The 21,748-nt window shown below is 44.0% G+C and overlaps 1 protein-coding gene across 1 annotated transcript; it reads left to right on the forward strand.

Annotated features, from left to right (window-relative positions):
- Positions 1–8,670: 8,670 nt before the first annotated feature.
- Positions 8,671–15,934, forward strand: LOC308154329 (mitochondrial glutamate carrier 1-like; the record flags this gene model as incomplete). The annotated part of the gene is made up of 9 exons (XM_080527492.1): positions 8,671–8,693; positions 10,564–10,689; positions 11,653–11,708; positions 12,271–12,361; positions 12,904–13,022; positions 13,296–13,488; positions 14,672–14,829; positions 15,196–15,271; positions 15,775–15,934. The coding sequence occupies 9 exons, from the start codon at positions 8,671–8,673 to the stop codon at positions 15,932–15,934; spliced, it is 1,002 nt and encodes a 333-aa protein (XP_080383618.1).
- Between the last annotated feature and the right edge of the window lie 5,814 nt (positions 15,935–21,748).

Here is a 21,748-nt window from a genome sequence, read left to right on the forward strand (position 1 = left end):
GACGGGTGGCTGTGTGGGTGGGGGGGCGGGGCTTACTGACATTTTAACACGGACTGCCACTAACAAATGATCAAAAGGTATGCTCCTGTATGGGGGGATAGAGGGAGGGAGGGAGAGGGAGAGAGAGAGACTGGTGTCACCAGCACAGCCTAAATAGGCGTGGCCACAGTTGTGCTGCATCACCAATCAGGCCTCCTCTCCCCACTGCCATCCTGCAACACAACACACAGAACAGGACAGCAGAGAGGAGGAGGCCGTAACGTAACGTTGAATCATTCTAGTCAAACCAAGTCAGCTCACACTGATAACCTTGGGCTGGTCACTCTGCAGGCTGCCATGGTTACCTGGGCGGCATGGCAACACACCCTCCAAGATGCCATTCTGATGATAATAATAATAATAATAATAATAATAATAATAATAATAATAATAATAATAATAATACATTAGACTTGTATAGCGCTTTTCTAGACACTCAAAGACGCTTTACAAACTGGAAATAAAAATAAAAATAAAAAGTAAAAAAATAAAATAAAGTATAGGGGTCTAATACATTTGTAGATTACTAAATCTATATCTAAGTGTCTTTGTAGGACAATCTAGTCTCTACTATATACTGTATAATGCTCATAATGTGACTGGTGGCCCAATATAACAACAACAACAACAACAATAATCATAATAACAATAACCTTTATTTGTATAGCACGTTTCCTGCAAACGTTGCAGCTCAAAGTGCTTTAAAAAAATAACTAAATAATATAAGAATTACTATAAGATTTAAACAAGTAAATACATATAGTGCCCAAACGTCTAGGTCTGCACTGTGACCAGCCTGTTCCATCAGCAGGTGATGCATTATCATAACGGCATCTTGGAGGGTGAAACTGTCAAGGCTTTAGTAGTGTTGAATTAATATATTTAATATATTCACCAGCAGGGGCCCATTCCACGAAGGTGGATTATCTTCTAATCCTCGATAAAGTTCTAATCGGCGATAATGTTAGCTTGTGTTCGGTGCCATCAATGTGGCTCAAATAATTCGCTGTTTGGTTGCTATGCAACATATCCTTCTGAGTCAGATATAATTAGCCTGGTCCCGAGCAGACTTAGGCCCAATCCCAATTCACCCCTAGCCCTTCGTTTTCACCCCTATGGCTCGATTTGCGCGTTCACGTTTAGGGCGAGGGCTGTCTCAATTCATATTTCGTCGAGGGCTAGGGGTAAGGGGGAGGGCTAACTATTACTTCGTTTCGAGGGATTTCAGGACCAGACTAGCTTCGAAGGGCTAACGGTACGCTACCCCTTGATACCAGGATGCATTGCGAATCATCTACAGAAATCTTATGTCGCTCTATTCAATGCGGAAATGTCATTTTAATTCTCTGTAATTACTTATTAATAAAGATTTGAAAAATTATGATAACCATCTTATTGTCTTAGTTTAATGTCATTACAATGCATTATAGACCTTTTATTTATAACACGCATAACCCAAAAATCGCTTTTATGTCGGTGCTGTGTCTAACGTTACAGTAACGCAACGCTGCATGACAGTCGAGCATTTCAGAGATGTACAGTCATAAATCAATTATTACCTGTGGCGTTTGACAGCGGATGATGGTACACATATGTAAAGTTATCTATCAAACGTTCGGCTGACTTGTACATGATGCGCATTTTGACCTATTTCCACCCGCAATCTAATCCGAGCAGTTGTTATTATGGAATATTATTAATGGGTTGTATCATTCATTTCATTATAGACCTTTTCTTTATAACAAGCACAACAACAACAAAACGTTATCATGCCGATGTGCTGTGTGTCTAACGCTACAAGCTGATTTGTGCATGACAGCCGCGCATTGACATATTTCCATGTCTGATGTCTAATGTCTGATGTACTAATGTCATTTCAATGCATTATAGACCTTTTCTTTATAACAAGCACAACAACAACAAAACGTTATTATGCCGATGTGCTGTGTGCTGTGTGTCTAACGTTACAAGCTGATTTGTGCATGACAGCCGCGCATTGACATATTTCCATGTCTAATGGCATATGACACGCGAAATGTAACTACAGTTAAGGATACGCATAAAGGATGATGATATATCACCGTTCGACTCTACTGAGAAATGTTTCCGCTTATTTGTCATCTCTCCTTCACGGGCAAATGTGGCCGCATCCCCAAGAGATCCTCTTTCTACGTTCTTGACCACCACTATGATGGATTGATTTTTGGATTCTAGACGACGAATTGTTCTGAGAAAGGCGCTTGGTAACGTGATTTTTGGACAACGCTTTATGACTATTGATGGACTGGTTGTTTTGGTTGGAGTCATTCATTGTCATTAAATTCATTGTCATATGTCCACAAAAAAGACATCGCTGACGGAAGAGACTAAAAAATGAACGTCTAAACACTACAGTGTGTTGATAACAAACGAAAATAGATGCTTATAGCACACGCAACAGAAATAAACACAGCTGAAGAAGGCATTGCGAGATGTGAGAATTCGCCGGCAACACAACGCGTCAACCGTACCGCGTGATGACGTAGGCGCCGTGAAGGGCTGTCCCAATTCACAGGGCTTTGATTTCAAGGGGTAGGGCTTGTGACGTATTCGAAGGCCTTGCCTTCGAATCGAGTGACACTCGAAAACGAGCCATAGGGGTAGAAAAGAGAATCGGGATTGGGCCTTCGGCCCAATCCCAATTCACCCCTAGCCCTTCGTTTTCACCCCTATGGCTCGATTTGCGCGTTCACGTTTAGGGCGAGGGCTGTCTCAATTCATATTTCGTCGAGGGCTAGGGGTAAGGGGGAGGGCTAACTATTACTTCGTTTCGAGGGATTTCAGGACCAGACTAGCTTCGAAGGGCTAACGGTACGCTACCCCTTGATACCAGGATGCATTGCGAATCATCTACAGAAATCTTATGTCGCTCTATTCAATGCGGAAATGTCATTTTAATTCTCTGTAATTACTTATTAATAAAGATTTGAAAAATTATGATAACCATCTTATTGTCTTAGTTTAATGTCATTACAATGCATTATAGACCTTTTATTTATAACACGCATAACCCAAAAATCGCTTTTATGTCGGTGCTGTGTCTAACGTTACAGTAACGCAACGCTGCATGACAGTCGAGCATTTCAGAGATGTACAGTCATAAATCAATTATTACCTGTGGCGTTTGACAGCGGATGATGGTACACATATGTAAAGTTATCTATCAAACGTTCGGCTGACTTGTACATGAGTCTAACGTTACAAGCTGATTTGTGCATGACAGCCGCGCATTGACATATTTCCATGTCTGATGTCTAATGTCTGTTGTACTAATGTCATTTCAATGCATTATAGACCTTTTCTTTATAACAAGCACAACAACAACAAAACGTTATTATGCCGATGTGCTGTGTGCTGTGTGTCTAACGTTACAAGCTGATTTGTGCATGACAGCCGCGCATTGACATATTTCCATGTCTAATGGCATATGACACGCGAAATGTAACTACAGTTAAGGATACGCGTAAAGGATGATGATATATCACCGTTCGACTCTACTGAGAAATGTTTCCGCTTATTTGTCATCTCTCCTTCACAGGCAAATGTGGCCGCGTCCCCAAGAGATCCTCTTTCTACGTTTTTGACCACCACTATGATGGATTGATTTTTGGATTCTAGACGACGAATTGTTCTGAGAAAGGCGCTTGGTAACGTGATTTTTGGACAACGCTTTATGACTATTGATGGACTGGTTGTTTTGGTTGGAGTCATTCATTGTCATTAAATTCATTGTCATTATTGCGATGTCCACAAAAAAGACATCGCTGACGGAAGAGACTAAAAAAGGAACGTCTAAACACTACAGTGTGTTGATAACAAACGAAAATAGATGCTTATAGCACACGCAACAGAAATAAACACAGCTGAAGAAGGCATTGCGAGATGTGAGAATTCGCCGGCAACACAACGCGTCAACCGTACCGCGTGATGACGTAGGCGCCGTGAAGGGTTGTCCCAATTCATAGGGCTTTGATTTCAAGGGGTAGGGCTTGTGACGTATTCGAAGGCCTTGCCTTCGAATCGAGTGACACTCGAAAACGAGCCATAGGGGTAGAAAAGAGAATCGGGATTGGGCCTTACAGGCTGGTTTAGGTAATGCGTGCATCAAAAAAGGCTCACAGGCGGAAACTACATCCTGAACGACAGTTCCTCAAGTGTCTTTTAGGACATATTAGTTCCCACTTCACACGAGATAGATAGATAGATAATTTGATATTTTGAAAGTGTGATCGATCGATAGATAGTTTGATTGTGTGATAGATAACTTGATATTTTGAAAGTGTGATAGATAGATCGATAGATAAATAAATTAAAAAGTGTAAAAAATAAAATAAAATAAATAGGTATCTTTATTAACTTGCATTGCTTTTGTCACAGCGGTCTGGCTGGTGCAGTGGTTAAGGCAACTAGCTAGAGTTCCGAAGGTTGCGAGTTCGAGACATGATTTTTATTTTTTATTTTTTTTCACATTTAACCGAAACCTTCATGCAAAGGCTTCAAACACCATTGTAATCGTGTCAGTTCTTGTAAATTAGCCTGCACCATAATTTTATAGCCTACATACTTTTTTTGACGAGATTTTAGATTAGATTCAGACAACGAAATGCAGTAAAAAGTGTGTCTGAAGAAGGATTTGAACCATCGATTTAAAATGATGATTAAATACTATGGCAGCGGTCGATACCACTAGGCCATTGTGACGACATGACGGCTTGTAGCCTGCTGCTGATATCACCACAGTAGTAAATATTCATTTATTAAAATATGAACATATAACAATAACTGGGGCTAGTATGACCTACGCATTTAATCGGTCAGCAATTTCTTGCCAAACCATTTCCCTCGCCTTGTTAATTGCGGCAGTATTGCACTATTTTACATCTTATTTTTCCGTCTTCATAAAGATCAATAATTCGGAATGCTGCGCAAATGTAGGACCCCTGCAGAGTGGAGTATCTTCATTTCGACAGATCGACTCTTCGGGGCTCTTTATGTCTGCGTGCACGTGCCCATATCGAGGATTTGTAAGCCGGTGTTCTGTGAACACTGATGACACAAGCCTGATCCTCGTTCGAGGAATCACCTGAGGCTTGAATTCCAATCCCGAGTTGCCTGATCGCCTGATTTATTTCAATCGCCGATATACTAATCCAATTTAGTGGAACGGCCCCCAGGTTTAGGCCCTGTCCACACCTATACGTTTTTTTGATAAACGTGGATTTATATATTCGGTTTGGGGGGGTTCGTCCAGACGCAAACGAGTTTTTGCCCCATGAAAACGAAGATTTTTAAAAACGCCTGCCAGAGTGAAGATTTTTAAAAAACGCTGTATATTTTTGACGTGTGGACGAGATAGACAGAGTTTTGGGTATTCGTCACGTCATCATGCGCGTAGATTTCTATGATCATGCGCACTGCAGCTGTTTGCTGTTCCCTCCAACGTCATATCCTGGCGCCAGTAACTACTTTGTTTACAACAGGCAACTGTGGTCGAGGAAATGAGGAAATTGCATGTGTACAAAGTGCTTCTAGTTCTTTCACTGTTAACTGGACTTTTAATTTGTTTACAGATAAATGCACAGTTAATGATTGAGAACATTGAAAGACAGAGGCGTCTGATTGGCCAGCGGGGCTATGAGGTTAAAATTATATCGCCGACTACTGGTGTGGAATGCTCAATGACAGCGTTTATATTGCTTTTAAACATGCTGGTGTGGATGGTCATATTTTTATATACGAAAAACGTATAAAACGTATTGGTGTGGACATTCAAAGATGTTTCAGAGTAAATGGCTGTTTGACCGTTTTAGACCAGACAAACACACTTCAGTGTCCCAGAAAAGGCTGTTCTCAAAGTATGTATGTGATAGAGCCTATACTTAATACCAGAGTCTGATTATTATTAATTATATTATACACTATTATTATTGTAATGTTTTAAGAAACATACGGGTTGTCAGTAGGTCAAACAATAATGTTTGTCCTATACATTGATTAATCTACCGATGGACATTAATGAAATGTAATTTTACCTTATTCTTCCGCCTTGTAATTGAAGTGGTCTGAGACTTTTAAAACATTTCTAGATAAGAAACCCAAAGTGGAGCCTAATCAGTGAGTGACAAGTTAATTAAAGCCTCCAAATCTAATTAGTGCAAATTGCCTATTTCTATGTCCATAGATTAATGGTGCGTTCAAGTCATGTCGGTTGTTTCCCACAGGGAAATAAGCATTTGAACAAGCCTCGGAGTCTGAGCACTTGAGTGACCTTTCACCTTTCACCTTGAAAGACCCTGATGATCAGCGCTGGTCGGCAACCGCTGAACCTCTCCCCCCTCAAACATGACCATGACTCTCAGCCGCCTTTCAACTCACCCCACTCACACCCCACTCACTCGGGTTTCAACCAGGTCTGAATGGAAAGTTTTGGCCCAGCCCACAACCTGAGACACAGCTGTGAATGGTTGAATGGTTGAATGGTTGACTGACATCCCAGCCTGGGAAAGCCCTGCGTGTTTGATCTGCGGTCAAAGGAGAAGCCAACATTATCTCTTCTCTTTATCTTTGGACAGCGGTTTTAAGGTAAGAACAGTAAACCTGGGCATGGACTGTCTGATAGAATAACCTCGTCTCTCTTTCATATCAGTTAGTGTTATCTAACGATCTAACTACCCTGGCTGATGTGTGCCTGGCGGAGATGATAATACTATGATCATATTAGATTATAATATAATAATAATGCTGAGAGGTCGTTCACATTCAGCCAGTTATCTTAAACACCTACGGTTAGATTTTTTAATAAAACAAACTATAACTGTCGGTTAATCGTGAGCTTAGAATTATAAGGTTCTCCATTTAGGGTAGTTCAGAGATATTGAGCGTCAGAGTTTTTACATTCCATTATGTTCTGTGAGATGGAACCTTTGTATTTTATGAATTACTAACTCAAAAATGTCAACATTTTAAAAATAACACTACACAGGCATTACTAAACACCTAATGGATCAGATTGTGTAAAAAAACCTCAATTTCGACAAAAATGGAGATAGAACCTTATAATTCTAACGTCACGATGTGGTGATGAATCAATAACTGCAGCTGACGTCATCTCTAATCCACGATCAGATCAATGATCTCGTCATCTGATGACGTCACCAGACTCTGGTTGATCCACATATGATCTGATTAAGCTTCATCATCATCTCGCTTTCGCCGGAAACTGGACATCCTTGTTCAACAGGATCCTCATCAAAGACGCGTATCTAGTCTAGAGTCCGACCGATAGGCTACTGGGTGTTTGGATCCGATGCCGGATTTATGGCATAATTAATAATTATATTTCTGTAATGATAATAATCTGTGCTCCGATATATCTCTCCTGTTGTCCTCGTCTATGGCGTCAGGAATGTGTCATATCGTGATGTTAGAATGATAAGGTTCTATCTCCGTTTAGAATGATAAGGTTCTATCTCCGTTTAGAATGATAAGGTTCTATCTCCGTTTAGGGTAGTTCAGAGATATTGAGCGTCAAAGTTTTTACATTCCAAATCCATTATGTTTTGTGAGATGGAACCTTTGTATTTTATGAATTACTAACTCAAAAATGTCAACATTTTAAAAATAACACCACACAGGCATTAATAAACACCTAATGGATCAGATTATGTAAAAAAACTCAATTTTGACAAAAATGGAGATAGAACCTTATAATTCTAACGTCACGATATGTCGCACGCATGTGACCTTACGTTTTTATGGATGACCGCGACCTAGGTGTCATTTCATGACTTTGTCTGTTGAACTCTGCAACAGACAGAAGATCAAGTTCAAGTTTCTTTATTGAATATTCTTTTTTGCGGTTTGTGAAACTGAAATACAAGAATATTTACAGTCACATCAACATCAATGCAATAGGCTACAACATAAAAATATAAAACACAATTTGGGATAAAAAACAGTGATAATAACTTAGTGAATCTTGAGTATTTATCAACACAGTCTCTGGCGGTGGTGGGTGAGGCTAAAACCTTCATCCTGTGTTATTTGGCATTCAGGAGACCAGTAAAGAATGGGATGGGTGATGTTTAGTATCTTGCTGTTCTTGTTTTGTTCTTGTTTTGTTCTGAGACATATAATATATCTATATGCCGTCCTATGCCATTTAGCTGAGGCTTTTTACGACACTTTTATGAGCTCTGTGGAGGCAGGAATGTTCTGGAAGTTTCCCAACTGTTGCTGAAAGGGAAATGACTGAGCCAAGGTGACAGGCAGGTGCAAGCCTTCAGCCTTCAGCTGTCTGCCAGGGAATGCCACCGCACCTTTGATAGGGAAATCATGGGATATTAATGTCTGTTTTTATGTGTGTGTTTGTGTGTGCGTGTAAATATATACCTCCCACCCCCCAACTCTCTCCCGCTGTGCCAGTGGGTGTGGAGTGAGGAGTATGTGTGTGTGCTGTGTGTGTGGGCGGGGCTGTGCAAGCCTATATATATACCTCAGTGTCAGCCTCTATCCTGCCTTGCTCTCTAGCACCTCCAGGGACTCTACCTCTCCACCTGCCCTCCTGTACACCAGACCAGCCAACACAGCACCATGGCCCCGCAACAACACATCAGGTACGGACCTCCTCTCCTCTCCTCTCCTCTCCTCTCCTCTCCTCTCCTCTCCACTCCTCCCCACTCCTCTCCTCACCCACTACTCTCCTCACCCACTACTCTCCTCTCTTCTCTTCTCTTCTCTTCTCTTCTCTTCTCTTCTCTTCTCTTCTCTTCTCTTCTCTTCTCTTCTCTCCTCTCCTCTCCTCTCCTCTCCTCTCCTCTCCTCTCCTCTCCTCTCCTCTCCTCTCCTCTCCTCTCCTCTCCTCTCCTCTCCTCTCCTCTCCTCTCCTCTCCTCTCCTCTCCTCTCCTCTCCTCTCCTCTCCTCCCCACTTCTCTTCTCTCCTCTCCTCCCCTCCCCTCTCCTCCCCTCTCCTCTCCTCTCCTCTGTCACCCACCACCACTGCCCTGCCACGCAGCTGGGGTATGTGTGTGTGTGTCTGTTGTGATGTGTCTGTTCTGATGTGTCTGTTATGAGAAATGACACCTCAAGATACAATATGTTTGTTTGTCACTCTGGTTATATACGTACAATCGCGTGAGATACTTCTGCTGGGGCGTGGGGGGGGGGGGGGGGCAAACATATAGAATATAATAACAACATATGAGGCAAGGAAAACAATTATCGAATTATGTGCATTTAAGGTAAGAAAAATTATACACACAAAATATACATTCAGAAGAATGTTGCGTAGGAGTTGGGTAGCGTGTGTGTGTGCGCGCGTGTGTGTGTGCGTGTGTGTGTGTGTGTGTGTGTGTGTTGTGATTTACTGGAAGCTACTCCTAGTTATTTTTGGACGGTAGGGAGCAGTGTCTCCAGGGTTAAAGGGAGCACAGCCTCAAGGACTAAAGGTCTGCACCCACACCAGAATTCTTATTCTTATTCTTATTCTTATTCTTATTCTTATTCTTATTCTTATTCTTATTCTTATTCTTATTCTTATTCTTATTCTTATTCTTATTCTTATTCTTATTCTTATTCTTCTTCTTATTCTTCTTCTTATTCTTCTTCTTCTTCTTCTTCTTCTTCTTCTTCTTCTTCTTCTTCGTATTACATCCTCATGTAGAAGCACACAAGAAAACTATTCTTTGGCTTAGGTTCTTCAAGATTGGCACGCATTTGTCCTTCATCCAGGCTGCTTGTGTCTTGTGGTGGTGTTCCTGAATGAGAGAAGTTTAGGTTGGGCCAGGCTGTTTGGTAATGGTGATACAGCCTATCTATCCCTCCCCAAATCAAAGCTGTGTCCCCTCGAAGGTCTCGGGTGGAGGCTCACTGAGAGATGTTTCATACCTACTCTACTTCCCCTGACTGTCAGATCTCTCTCCCCGGAGAAGTCCTTTAAACAGACAGGATGCTGTTTATTGTTTTATTTAGTTCACTACAGCGCCTGTTCAAATGTGCCTCATCGCAGAAGAGTTCAGATACTTGTGTACTGTGTGTACTGTAATAATAATAATAATAATAATAATAATAATAATAATAATGCATTTTATTTGTGCGCCTTTCAGAGCACTCAAGGACACCTTACAGAGCATAATTTAAAAACAAGCAACAGATTCAAACAGATTCAAACAGTGATTCAAACAAACAAAACAAGACAAAAACAAAATACTTAAAAACAACCATCAGTTAAAAATACGGCAGTTTAAAAAGGTGGGTTTTCAGGCAGGATTTGAAGGTGTGTGTTACTGTGTGTGCTGTGTGTTACCTTAGTGTCGACTCAGTGGTTGTTGTTGTTGTTATTGCTGATCGAGGAGTGAAGATCCCAAAGCATTCCACTATGTAAATGAGGCTGGATGAGATGTGCATGACATGTTGATATCTGTCTGTGCCAGTACCCTCTGGAATGACGTGTGTCTGTGTGTGTGTGTGTGTGTGTGTGTGTGCAGCCTCCCAGCCAAGCTGATTAACGGGGGCATCGCGGGCATAGTCGGGGTCACCTGCGTGTTCCCCATCGACCTGGCCAAGACACGCCTCCAGAACCAACGCAGCGGCCAGCAGATCTACAAGAACATGTGAGACACCGACCTCACACACACACACACACACACACACACACACACACACACACACACATATACACACACACGCACACGCATACATCTTAACATGTCTGTGGTCCTTCAGTAGCGTTGACAGACTCAGATCTGAGATCAGTGGCCAGCAGCTGTCAGTGGAAGAGCAGCTGATGCTAAGCTAATGGATTCTGATTACATAACGATGATGCTAAGCTAATGGATTCTGATAACATAACGAGGATGCTAAGCTAATGGATTCTGATAACATAACGATGATGGTAAGCTAATGGATTCTGATAACATAACGGTGATGCTAAGCTAATGGATCCCTGATAACATAACGATGATGCTAAGCTAATGGATCCCTGATAACATAACGATAATGCTACGCTAATGGATCCTAATAACACCAAACCAGTGAGAGAAGGAGGCTAGTTTAGACTACCCTGGAGGCCGTATCAACCCAGTCACCTGCCGTAGCCCAGGGCAACCCAGTCACCTGCCGTATCCCACGGCAACACAGGGCTCATGTTGACAGCAGGAGGGTGTAATGGGAGTGTCCCGGAGGTTTCCAGTCAGACTGGTTTCCTAAGACGAAGTGTGTCAGAGAGAATCAGAGTTGAGTTTATTACCTCCAGGGTACAGGTACACAAGAGGAACATTCTTTATCACATCAGGGTACAAGTACACACGTACCTGTACAAGAGTAAGGTTTGGTTTGGGTTCTTCAACATTGACATTGCAGCAAGATACACAATCACAAAGAGTAGACTAAGTAATACAAAAGTAATAAAGTGATGGTAGTCAATGTGGTGTGTGTGTGTATATCCTCTCATCCCTGTGTGTGTGTGTGTGTGTGTGTGTGTGTGTAATATATATATATATATATATATATATATATATATATATATATATATCCTCATCCCTGTGTGTGTGTGTGTGTGTGTGTGTGTTCCTCAGGATGGACTGCCTCATTAAGACCGTGAGAACTGAAGGCTACTTCGGAATGTACAGAGGTGAGACACACACACACACACACACACACACACACACACACACACACACACACACACACGTTCTACCCTGTCCTGTGTGTGTGTTGAGTCAGCATCTGGGTCTGGGTAGAACAGTGATGTCACTCTCCAGGGCTTCTCACAGAGCATTCTCTTAGCCCAGGGCTGTTCTCGTGCGTGTGTGTGTTGACCGTGTGTGTGTGTGTGTGTGTCTCTGCCCGGGGCTGATGGGTGTGTGTGTGTGTGTGTGTGTGTGTGTTAATGTTAATGTTAATGTTAATTTTATTTATAATGCGCCCCCCATCCAACTTTTACATCGGCCCGGGGCGCAGCCCGGGTAAAGGAACAGATAAAGACAAGGACAAGGACAAGGAACACAGAAAGCAAACAGACACAGACTACTTAAACGAACATCTCAAGGGATACAATTTACAACAAATAGGGAGTAGACTTAGGGAACATCATTGACGAAGAGGTGGGTTTTTAACTTTGCTCTAAAGGAGTCCAGAGTGTGTGTGTGTGTGTGTGTGTATATATATCCTCTCATCCCTGTGTGCGTGTGCAGGTGCGGCGGTGAACCTGACCCTGGTGACCCCAGAGAAGGCCATCAAGCTGGCCGCCAACGACTTCTTCCGCCACCAGCTGAGCAGAGACGGGTGAGCAGGCCGTCACCATGACGACAACAACAACAATGCTGTTGATTGGCTCTGATAGCCTGTTGTTAAATGTAGGGAGCCTAAAGAGTTTAATGAAGTGTGTGTGTGTGTGTGTGTGTGTGTGTGTGTGTGTGTGTATTTGTGACCGCAGCTGGTGAAAGCTGGAACAAGTCGGTAACCGACCTAATAATAATAATAATAACCTTTATTTGTATAACGCTTTTCCTGCAAACGTTGCAGCTCAAAGTGCTCCAATCATTATATAATCAGCAATATTAGATGGGTTTTTAGTTAGTTGTAGTGTAGAGGGGGTTACTGAACCAATCGCATTGCATTGCAGTGTTTTGGCTCGACTAGCGAGTGTGTCGTTGATTTTCAATGTATTTACATTTGTCAGAACATTCTGATTGGTTGCTGACTTGTAACTGCTTTCACCAGCTGCTGTCACATTTTAGCTGTGTGTGTGTGTGTGCGCGGTAGCTGTGTGTGTGTGTGTGTGTGTGTGTGGTAGCTGTGTGTAACACCCTGCTGTGTGTGTGTAGGGGCAGGCTCACGGTGGGTAAGGAGATGCTGGCGGGGTGCGGGGCGGGGATGTGTCAGGTGGTCATCACCACGCCCATGGAGATGCTGAAGATCCAGCTGCAGGACGCAGGCAGGCTGGGTGAGGCAACTGGCCGCCATTTTGGCTCCCCAACCCAGAATGGCGTTGCATTGTACTCATAGGCTGCGTTCGGGAATTTGCTCTGAAAACCCTTTATGACGTTGAACCCAGTGTGTGCGCTCCGGCGCTCTCAGAGCGAATTTACGAACGCAGCCCTTATTTCTCTCTCTCTCTCTCTCTCCCTCTCCCCCCCTCTCTCTCATTCGCCTAGATGTCTTTCATTGTACTCATAATCTCTCTCTCTCTCCCCCTCCCCCTCCCTCCCCCCTGTAGTGGCGCAGCAGAGGGTGATGCCCGTCATGGCGCCCGCCCTGAAGCTGGGCGGAGCCAGCGCTGTCCTGAGCCGCTCCTACAACACTAGCCCCGCCCCCCAGCTCCGCGCCTCCGCCACCCAGATCACAAGGGAGCTGCTGAGGACCAGGGGCGTCACGGGCCTGTACAGGGGCCTGGGGGCCACGCTGATGAGGTGAGGGGGAGGGGATGGGTTAGGGGGAGGGAGGGCGCCACCTTATTGGTTGGTTGGTTGATTGGTTAGTTGGTTGATGGTTGGATGGTTGGTTTATTGATTTATTGGTTAGTTGGCTGGTTGGTTAGTTCATTGGTTGATTGTTGGTTGGTTGATTGTTGGTTTGTTGACTGGTTGGATGATTAGGTAGTTGGTTGGTTGGTTAGTTGGTTTGTTGATTGACGTCCCCTCGTCTCTCCTCAGGGACATTCTGTTGGTGAGTTAGTTGGTTGGTTGGTTGGTTAGTTAGTTGGTTAGTTAGTTGGTGAGTTCGTTGGTTGGTTAACACCCCTCCCCCGTCTCTCCTCAGGGACATTCCTGGTTAGTTGGTTAGTTGGTTAGTTAGTTGGTTAGTTAGTTGGTTAGTTAGTTAGTTAACCCCTCCCCTGTCTCTCCTCAGGGACATTCCTGGTTAATTGGTTGGTTAGTTGGTTGGTTGGTTAGTTGGTTAGTTGGTGAGTTAGTTGGTTGGTTAACACCCCTCCCCCGTCTCTCCTCAGGGACATTCCTGGTTAGTTGGTTAGTTGGTTAGTTAGTTGGTTGGTTAACACCCCTCCCCCGGCTCTCCTCAGGGACATTCCTGGTTAGTTGGTTGGTTAGTTAGTTGGTTGGTTGCTTGGTTAGTTAGTTGGTTAGTTAGTTGGTTGGTTGGTTAGTTAGTTGGTTGGTTGCTTGGTTAGTTAGTTAGTTAGTTGGTTGGGTGCTAGGTTAGTTGGTTAGTTAGTTGGTTGGTTGGTTGGTTAGTTGGTGAGTCAGTTGGTTAGCACCCCTCCCCCGTCTCTCCTCAGGGACATTCCTGGTTAGTTGGTTAGTTAGTTAGTTGGTTGGTTGCTTGGTTAGTTGGTTAGTTAGTTGGTTGGTTGGTTAGTTAGTTGGTTGCTTGGTTAGTTGGTTAGTTAGTTGGTTGGTTGCTAGGTTAGTTGGTTAGTTAGTTGGTTGGTTGGTTAGTTAGTTGGTGAGTCAGTTGGTTAACACCCCTCCCCTGTCTCTCCTCAGGGACATTCCTGGTTAGTTAGTTAGTTGGTTGGTTGGTTAACACCCCTCCTCCATCTGTCCTCAGGGACATTCCTGGTTAGTTGGTTGGTTAGTTAGTTAGTTGGTTAGTTGGTTAGTTAGTTAACACCCCTCCCCCATCTCTCCTCAGGGACATCCCGTTCTCCGTGGTTTACTTCCCGCTCTTCGCTCATCTGCACCAGCTGGGCGAGCGGTCGTCGGGGGATACCACGGCGCCCTTCTATTGGTCCTTCCTGTCCGGCTGCCTGGCCGGGTCCGCCGCCGCCGTGGTGGTCAACCCCTGCGACGGTGAGTGGGTCAACCTGCGCTGACGCGCTGCCCGCCATTTTGGAGAGATTTGGTTAATTTTTCCATCTGAACACTGTTGGTTAATCATTTAACCTCTTTAAACTTTAAACAAATGTCCTATTTGACTAATATCCGGCTAAAAACCAGACCCAAACTAAATGGCTTATAACATTAGAAATAATTATGATATATACTGTAACATAAGAAATAACAATGACATACAAAAACAGGATGCCATTTGATAGGTAACACCTTGAAGTGTGGTGCGGATATGCTCAGACCATAGTTCAGAATAACATGCTATACATTGTTGTTTGTCTGTGTTGTGTGTTCGCTAACGTCCGCTCTGCTCTCTGCCTCCCCCAGTGGTGAAGACCAGGCTGCAGTCCCTCAGCAAGGGAGCCAACGAGGAGGCCTACAACGGAGTGGTGGACTGCATCAGGTACGTAACACACCTCCCCAGGAAGTCTGGTTGAACTGGGCCGATCTTGACCCTGACTGGGTCTAGAACTCTACCCTGACTGGGTCTAGAACTCTACCCTGACTGGGTCTAGAACTCTACCCTGACTGGGTCTAGAACTCTACCCTGACTGGGCTGAACTCTGACTGGGTCAAGAACTCTACTCTGACTGGGTCAAGAACTCTACCCTGACTGGGCTGAACTCTACCATAATCGGGGGGTCGGGGGTCAGGAAGCTTCGAGGTTAGAGAGGCCGGGCCAGCAATCAGCCGTTATGCCCTTGAGCAAGGCACTTAACTAACCCCTAACTGTCTCCAGAGGCGCCAAAAATGTCTGGCTTGACTGACTGATCGACCCTGTGAACCCCAGAAATACCACATTCCAAAACAGTGATTGTTTGATTGATTGATTGACAGATGAATTATGGTTTGTTTGGTTCATTTGGTCTTCCTGACGTGTCTTCCCTCCCGCTGCGTTTCCGACAGTAAGATCTGGAGGAAGGAGGGGCCGGGGGCGTTCCTGAAGGGGGCGGGGTGCCGGGCGCTGGTCATCGCTCCGCTCTTCGGCATCGCCCAGGTCATGTACTTCGCCGGCGTGGGAGAGTTCATCCTGGGCTACACCCCCTCCGACATCTGCTCCGTCTAAACATGATGCCACCGCCACCATCATCATCATCATCACTGCCACCACAGCATTAAAACAGCAGGCCGCCGAAGGCAGCGATGCCAGAGAAGGGGCTGAGGACCTCAAACGACTCACACTGACTGTCCTCTTTACTGACCATCATGACAGATTGGTGAGGGGGGGGCGGGGGTGGGGGGTGTAGAGTGAAGAAATGCTGAGGCGAAGGACTTGGAAGACCAGGGGAAGCCATTTTGTTGTTTTTCATCTGATTCTCTCTGTCTCTCAGCTGTGTGGATAGGATGTCCAAGACGAGCCAAAATAGCCCCCGGTGAGGCTGTGTCATGTTTTGCTGGGCTTATTTGATAGGCTGTGAGTGAAACTGCACTCCGCTGTGCGGTTCTGCACTCCGCTGTGTGGTTGTCTGGGAGCGTTGGGGAGAGGAAGTGGGGCCAATGTTTATGTCCGTTCTTCTCTGAGCTCCCAGAGGGGATTTCCCTCAATGAGGGACTCAACTGATCCGCCGTGCCCTCCCCCCTAACCCCAACCCCCTTCCTACCCTTTTAAACCCCTAACCCCCTTCCTACCCCTTTAAACCCCTAACCCCCTTCCTACCCCTTTAAACCCCTAACCCCCTTCCAACCCCTTTAAACCCCAACCCCACAGTCCCACCCTATCCCTTTAATTCCCTACCCCACAGTCCAAACCCATCCCTTTAAACCCCTACCCCATCCCTTTAATCCTCTACCCCATAGTCCCACCCTATCCCTTTCCCATAGCCCTGACCCTATCCTGTTCCCTAGCCCTTCCCTCATCCATATCCTTAGGGCTATCCTCCTCTCTAGGCGTATCCCATATCCCTTACCCCTAGCTCTCGTCTGTAACTCTACCTGTCAACAAATACTTGAGCATCGTTATAGATCCTGTTTTAAAGGGTGATGTGATTATCTGGCACTTTCTGGACATTGATATACCTTTTGTACGTATACAATATAACGTTGATCTGGCCAAGAGAGTCCCTGTTTGCAAGTAAGGCACCAATTTGTTGTAAGGCACCATTTTGTAGTCTTCCTAATGTAGGAAAAACAAAATGGCTGCCAAATGTGGAGCTTCAATACCAGCGGTCAGGGATGCTACCCTAACCCACGGGCTAACCCTACCCCTACCCCACGGGACATCATTCCAGGGATCTCAGAAGGTTACAACAGATGAAGGAAGGGAGGAGGGGTGAGGACACTGATTTAGACTGCTGAGATCTGCCTTAGGTTTGAGAACAAGGCCTGTGAAAAGTGCTCTGTGGCCACCATAGAGGTCCACCATGTGTGGATCTGTGAGAAACCAAGTTGGAGAGAGAGGAGGTCGGTACGCAGGGTTGGACTTTCTAACAGTCGGTACGCAGGGTTAGACTTTCTGACAGTCAGTACACAGGGTTAGACTTTCTAACAGTCGCTACACAGGGTTAGACTTTCTAACGTTCGGTACGTAGGGTTAGACTTTCTAACAGTCGGTACACAGGGTTAGACTTTCTAACGGTCGGTACGCAGGGTTAGACTTTCTAACAGTCTGTACGCAGGGTTAGACTTTCTAACGGTCGGTACGCAGGGTTAGACTTTCTAACAGTCGGTACGCAGGGTTAGACTTTCTAACAGTCGGTACGCAGGGTTAGACTTTCTAACGTTCGGTACGTAGGGTTAGACTTTCTAACGGTCGCTACACAGGGTTGGACTTTCTAACAGTTGGTACGCAGGGTTGGACTTTCTAACGGTCGCTACACAGGGTTGGACTTTCTAACAGTCGCTACACAGGGTTAGACTTTCTAACGGTCGGTACGCAGGGTTAGACTTTCTAACGGTCGGTACGCAGGGTTAGACTTTTATTTTATTTTTATTTATATAAAAGGTTCAAACAACATCACTTTATTAGCACACAACACACGTGTCAAATATGTCACCTAATGGCTAGATATCTGGGGAATTGTAGTCCTAGATTTAGTGGACTACAAAAACACATACACAACTGAACTGAATAGAAATACAAACATAACACTGAGTATAAGTAAGTGATGTTAAAACTATTGTTTGTTACATTGAGGCTCTTCAACCTTTAACGTTTCATAACATCAAAAATAAGAAAATCCCATAAAAAAAAAATCATTAAACAATCTGTACACGCAGGCTAGAGGCCAATCTAACAAATGTGGGGGAGGAACAGTGTTGGAGTACGTCCAGGCGTATGTCCAGAAAATAAGCTGATCTAATAGAAAACTGAGAAGTGATAGGATCTATATCTTAATATGATATGATGTACAACATCTCAGTCTTCCAGCTGAAACGTTAGGAGGATTTATTGCAAACATAACAACATACCAGTATTCAGTCACACTCGGCTTCTAAACACCAAGGCCACATCTGGGTGGAAGGGGCGGTGACCACATGACGCAGGAGGGGACAAGGACATCTCAACTCCTACAACCTCGATTCCTCCTTCACTCTCCAGGAGGGAGAGGATGGGAGGAGAGGAGGAGGGGAGGAAGGGAAGTAAAGAGAGGAGGAGATGAGAGGAAGGGAGGAGAGGAAGGGGGGAGAGGATGGGAGGAGAGGAAGGGAAGAGAGGAGGGGGGGAGGAAGGAGGGAGAGGAAGAGAGGAAGGGAGGAGAGGAAGGGAAGAGAGGAGGGGGGAGAGGAGGAGAGGAAGGGGGAGAGGAAGGGAGGAGCGGAAGGGAGGAGATGAGAGGAAGTGAAGAGAAGAAGGCAGGAGAGGATGGGAGGAGAGGAAGTGAAGAGAGGAGGGGGGAGGAAGGAGGGAGAGGAAGGGAGGGTAGGAGGAGAGGACAGGAGGAATTGAGAGAAAATAATATAGAAAAGGCTCATGTTGTGACACAACCTTCTCCCTGATCCGATCAACAAGCACATAGATATACATATATAATTATTACTAATTATTTAATTTCAAGATTTGTTTTATCTTTTTCAAAAAACTCAATAAATATATTGTTGAAAAAAAGAAGGGTTAAGGCCCAATCCCGATTCCCTTTTCTACCCCTATGGCTCGTTTTCGAGTGTGACTCGATTTCAAGCCAAGGCCTTCGAACAGAGCCACAAGCCATAGGGTTTGAAATCTACCCCTATGAAATGGGACAGCCCTTCACGACGGATATGTCATCAGCAGTGGTTTAAATAGACACGGTACGGGTGACGCGTTATGTTGCCGGAGAATTCTCACATCTCGCAATGCCTTCTTCAGCTGTGTTTATTTCTGTTGCGTGTGCTATAAGCATCTTTTTTCGTTTATTATCAACACACCTGAGAAATCATGGAAGAGGGACAACCCTTCAAGACTGATACGTCATCAGGAGTATCGTAGAAAAGCATTGATGCTCGCGACTCATTCACAACTTCACTTTTACGCTATCAATCGATCAAACAAGTCCTAAAATAAAAAAGAACAATGCTTCATTATCAGACCATGACAGAATAACGGCGCTCTAACCTGTATGAAACCTGTGCTCCTACCCTGCCAGTCTGCACTGATTTAGGACAACAGTGCAACAACTTCGCGGCTGAACTTTAGTTAAATTAACGGCGTCATATACCATCAATGGGAAACATGGAAAAATGCATGACTTACATATTTAATTTTATGACGTTCCGAAATCCGAAGTGACAGGAACGCTGGAGAAACAGCTGCTGTCCACTGCATTATTATTATTATTTTTACATTTATTTTGGTAAATTATCAAACAACAAACATCTAGACGTCACAACAGGGACAGACATTAAGGGAAAACAAATAGAAAGTAAGAAAAATAAAGTAATTAAAAGACAAAACACAACAGCAAACTAACAAGACAATAAACCACAACAGAGACAAAAAACTAAAATGTGTGTGCAATGAGGGAAGGGGGGGGGGGCATTACCACCATCAACAACCACATAGATATAAGAGTTCCTATATCTAAAAGATAAATGCAAGCTAGAGAAAAATTTAAATTAAAAAAAGGAAAAAAAAGTGGATCTCAAATAACGTCATGGATTCTCTTCCATAAAAGATAAGAAGGGGGACCACACTTCAGAAAACACATCCATCCTATCCTGCAGGTCATATTTTAGTCTCTCCAAGGGCAACACAGACATTATCTGGGGGGTTAGACTTTAGACTTTTGTTAGGGTTAGACTTTATAACGTTCGGTACGCAGGGTTAGACTTTCTAACGGTCGATACGCAGGGTTGGACTTTCTAACAGTCGGTACGCAGGGTTAGACTTTCTAACGGTCGATACGCAGGGTTGGACTTTCTAACAGTCAGTACGCAGGGTTAGACTTTCTAACGTTCGGTACGTAGGGTTAGACTTTCTAACAGTCGGTACGCAGGGTTGGACTTTCTAACAGTCAGTACGCAGGGTTAGACTTTCTAACGTTCGGTACGTAGGGTTAGACTTTCTAACAGTCGGTACGCAGGGTTAGACTTTCTAACGGTCGGTACGCAGGGTTAGACTTTCTAACAGTCGGTACGCAGGGTTAGACTTTGTAAAACTCGGTTTTACGTTGTGAGGACTTGACATGCTGTTGGGACCAAGTCTAATAGTAATAATATCAACAGCGTTCGGTCACTCCTTCTCTGCAGGATGTGATGTTCGTATGGTCGGCACGTCAACTGATTTAGATTCACACAGGTGAAGCTCCGTGACAGACACAGGAGTCAGGTTACTGTGTTTGTCAGACAGGGCTGGAGTTGTCTAGCAGCAGAACGGGGAATCTTATCTCCAGGGAAACAGGTTTTGTGTAAAATGAGATTATGGATGTTGACTGACATTTTTACTATCTCTCTCTCTATATATATATATGTTTTCTATGTACTTAAAATATTACATTTTTAAGTTGTTTGTGTGAACCATTTCAACCTGTGGAGTTGAACACAGGAAGTCTACTGTGAATCGATACTGGGGCTATGATGTGATATTGTATAAGATGCGTTTAACTGAAGGTTATGACATCTAACATCGTATAAGATGTGTTTAACTGAAGGTTATGACATCTAACATCGTACAAGCTGTGCTTAACTGAAGGTTATGACATCTAACATGGTACAAGCTGTGTTTAACTGAAAGTTATGACATCTAACATCGTATAAGCTGTGCTTAACTGAAGGTTATGACCTAACATCGTACAAGCTGTGTTTAATTGAAGGTTATGACATCTAACATCATACAAGCTGTGTTTAACTGAAGGTTTTCAGTACATCTCATTTTAGTACCGCTGGTTATTAATTTCCAGAGATAAATGAATCTCTGGACATTTCAACGGGAACATTATTCATCTTTTTGAGAGATGAGTTACCTGTCCATAGCTTCAACTGCAGATGGCACATCTCCAAACAATGCGAAAATGTTTTCATTTTTTTAAGGTACATTTTAATATTTTAAAATGTCTGTCTTTTAATTGTATGCACCACAAATGTATGTACTGTATATACAGTAGGTATGTATGTGTACTACACACACACACACACACACACTGCACACTATATAAAGACCTTTTCAAAATGGACACCTTTGTGTTGTTGTTATTTGTGGAGTTTGCTTGTGTAGCGTTTGATTGAGTTTCAGACCAGAGTTCAGGTTGGTTTGACTGTTTCAGACCAGGGTTGGTTTGAAGGTGTTTCAGACCAGGGTTGGTTTGAAGGAGTTTCAGACCAGGGTTCAGGTTGGTTTGAAGGTGTTTCAGACCAGGGTTCAGGTTGGTTTGAAGGTGTTCCTGAGAGCCCTGGATGACATTCCTCAGGTAGAGCCACAGCTGTCTATACTTGCTGCAAGGGCAGGTCGTTCTGGCCCGAAGCCCTG

This window comes from Nansenia antarctica (assembly GCF_963989245.1).
Source record: "Nansenia antarctica genome assembly, chromosome: 3".
NCBI classification, from domain to species: domain Eukaryota; kingdom Metazoa; phylum Chordata; class Actinopteri; order Argentiniformes; family Microstomatidae; genus Nansenia; species Nansenia antarctica.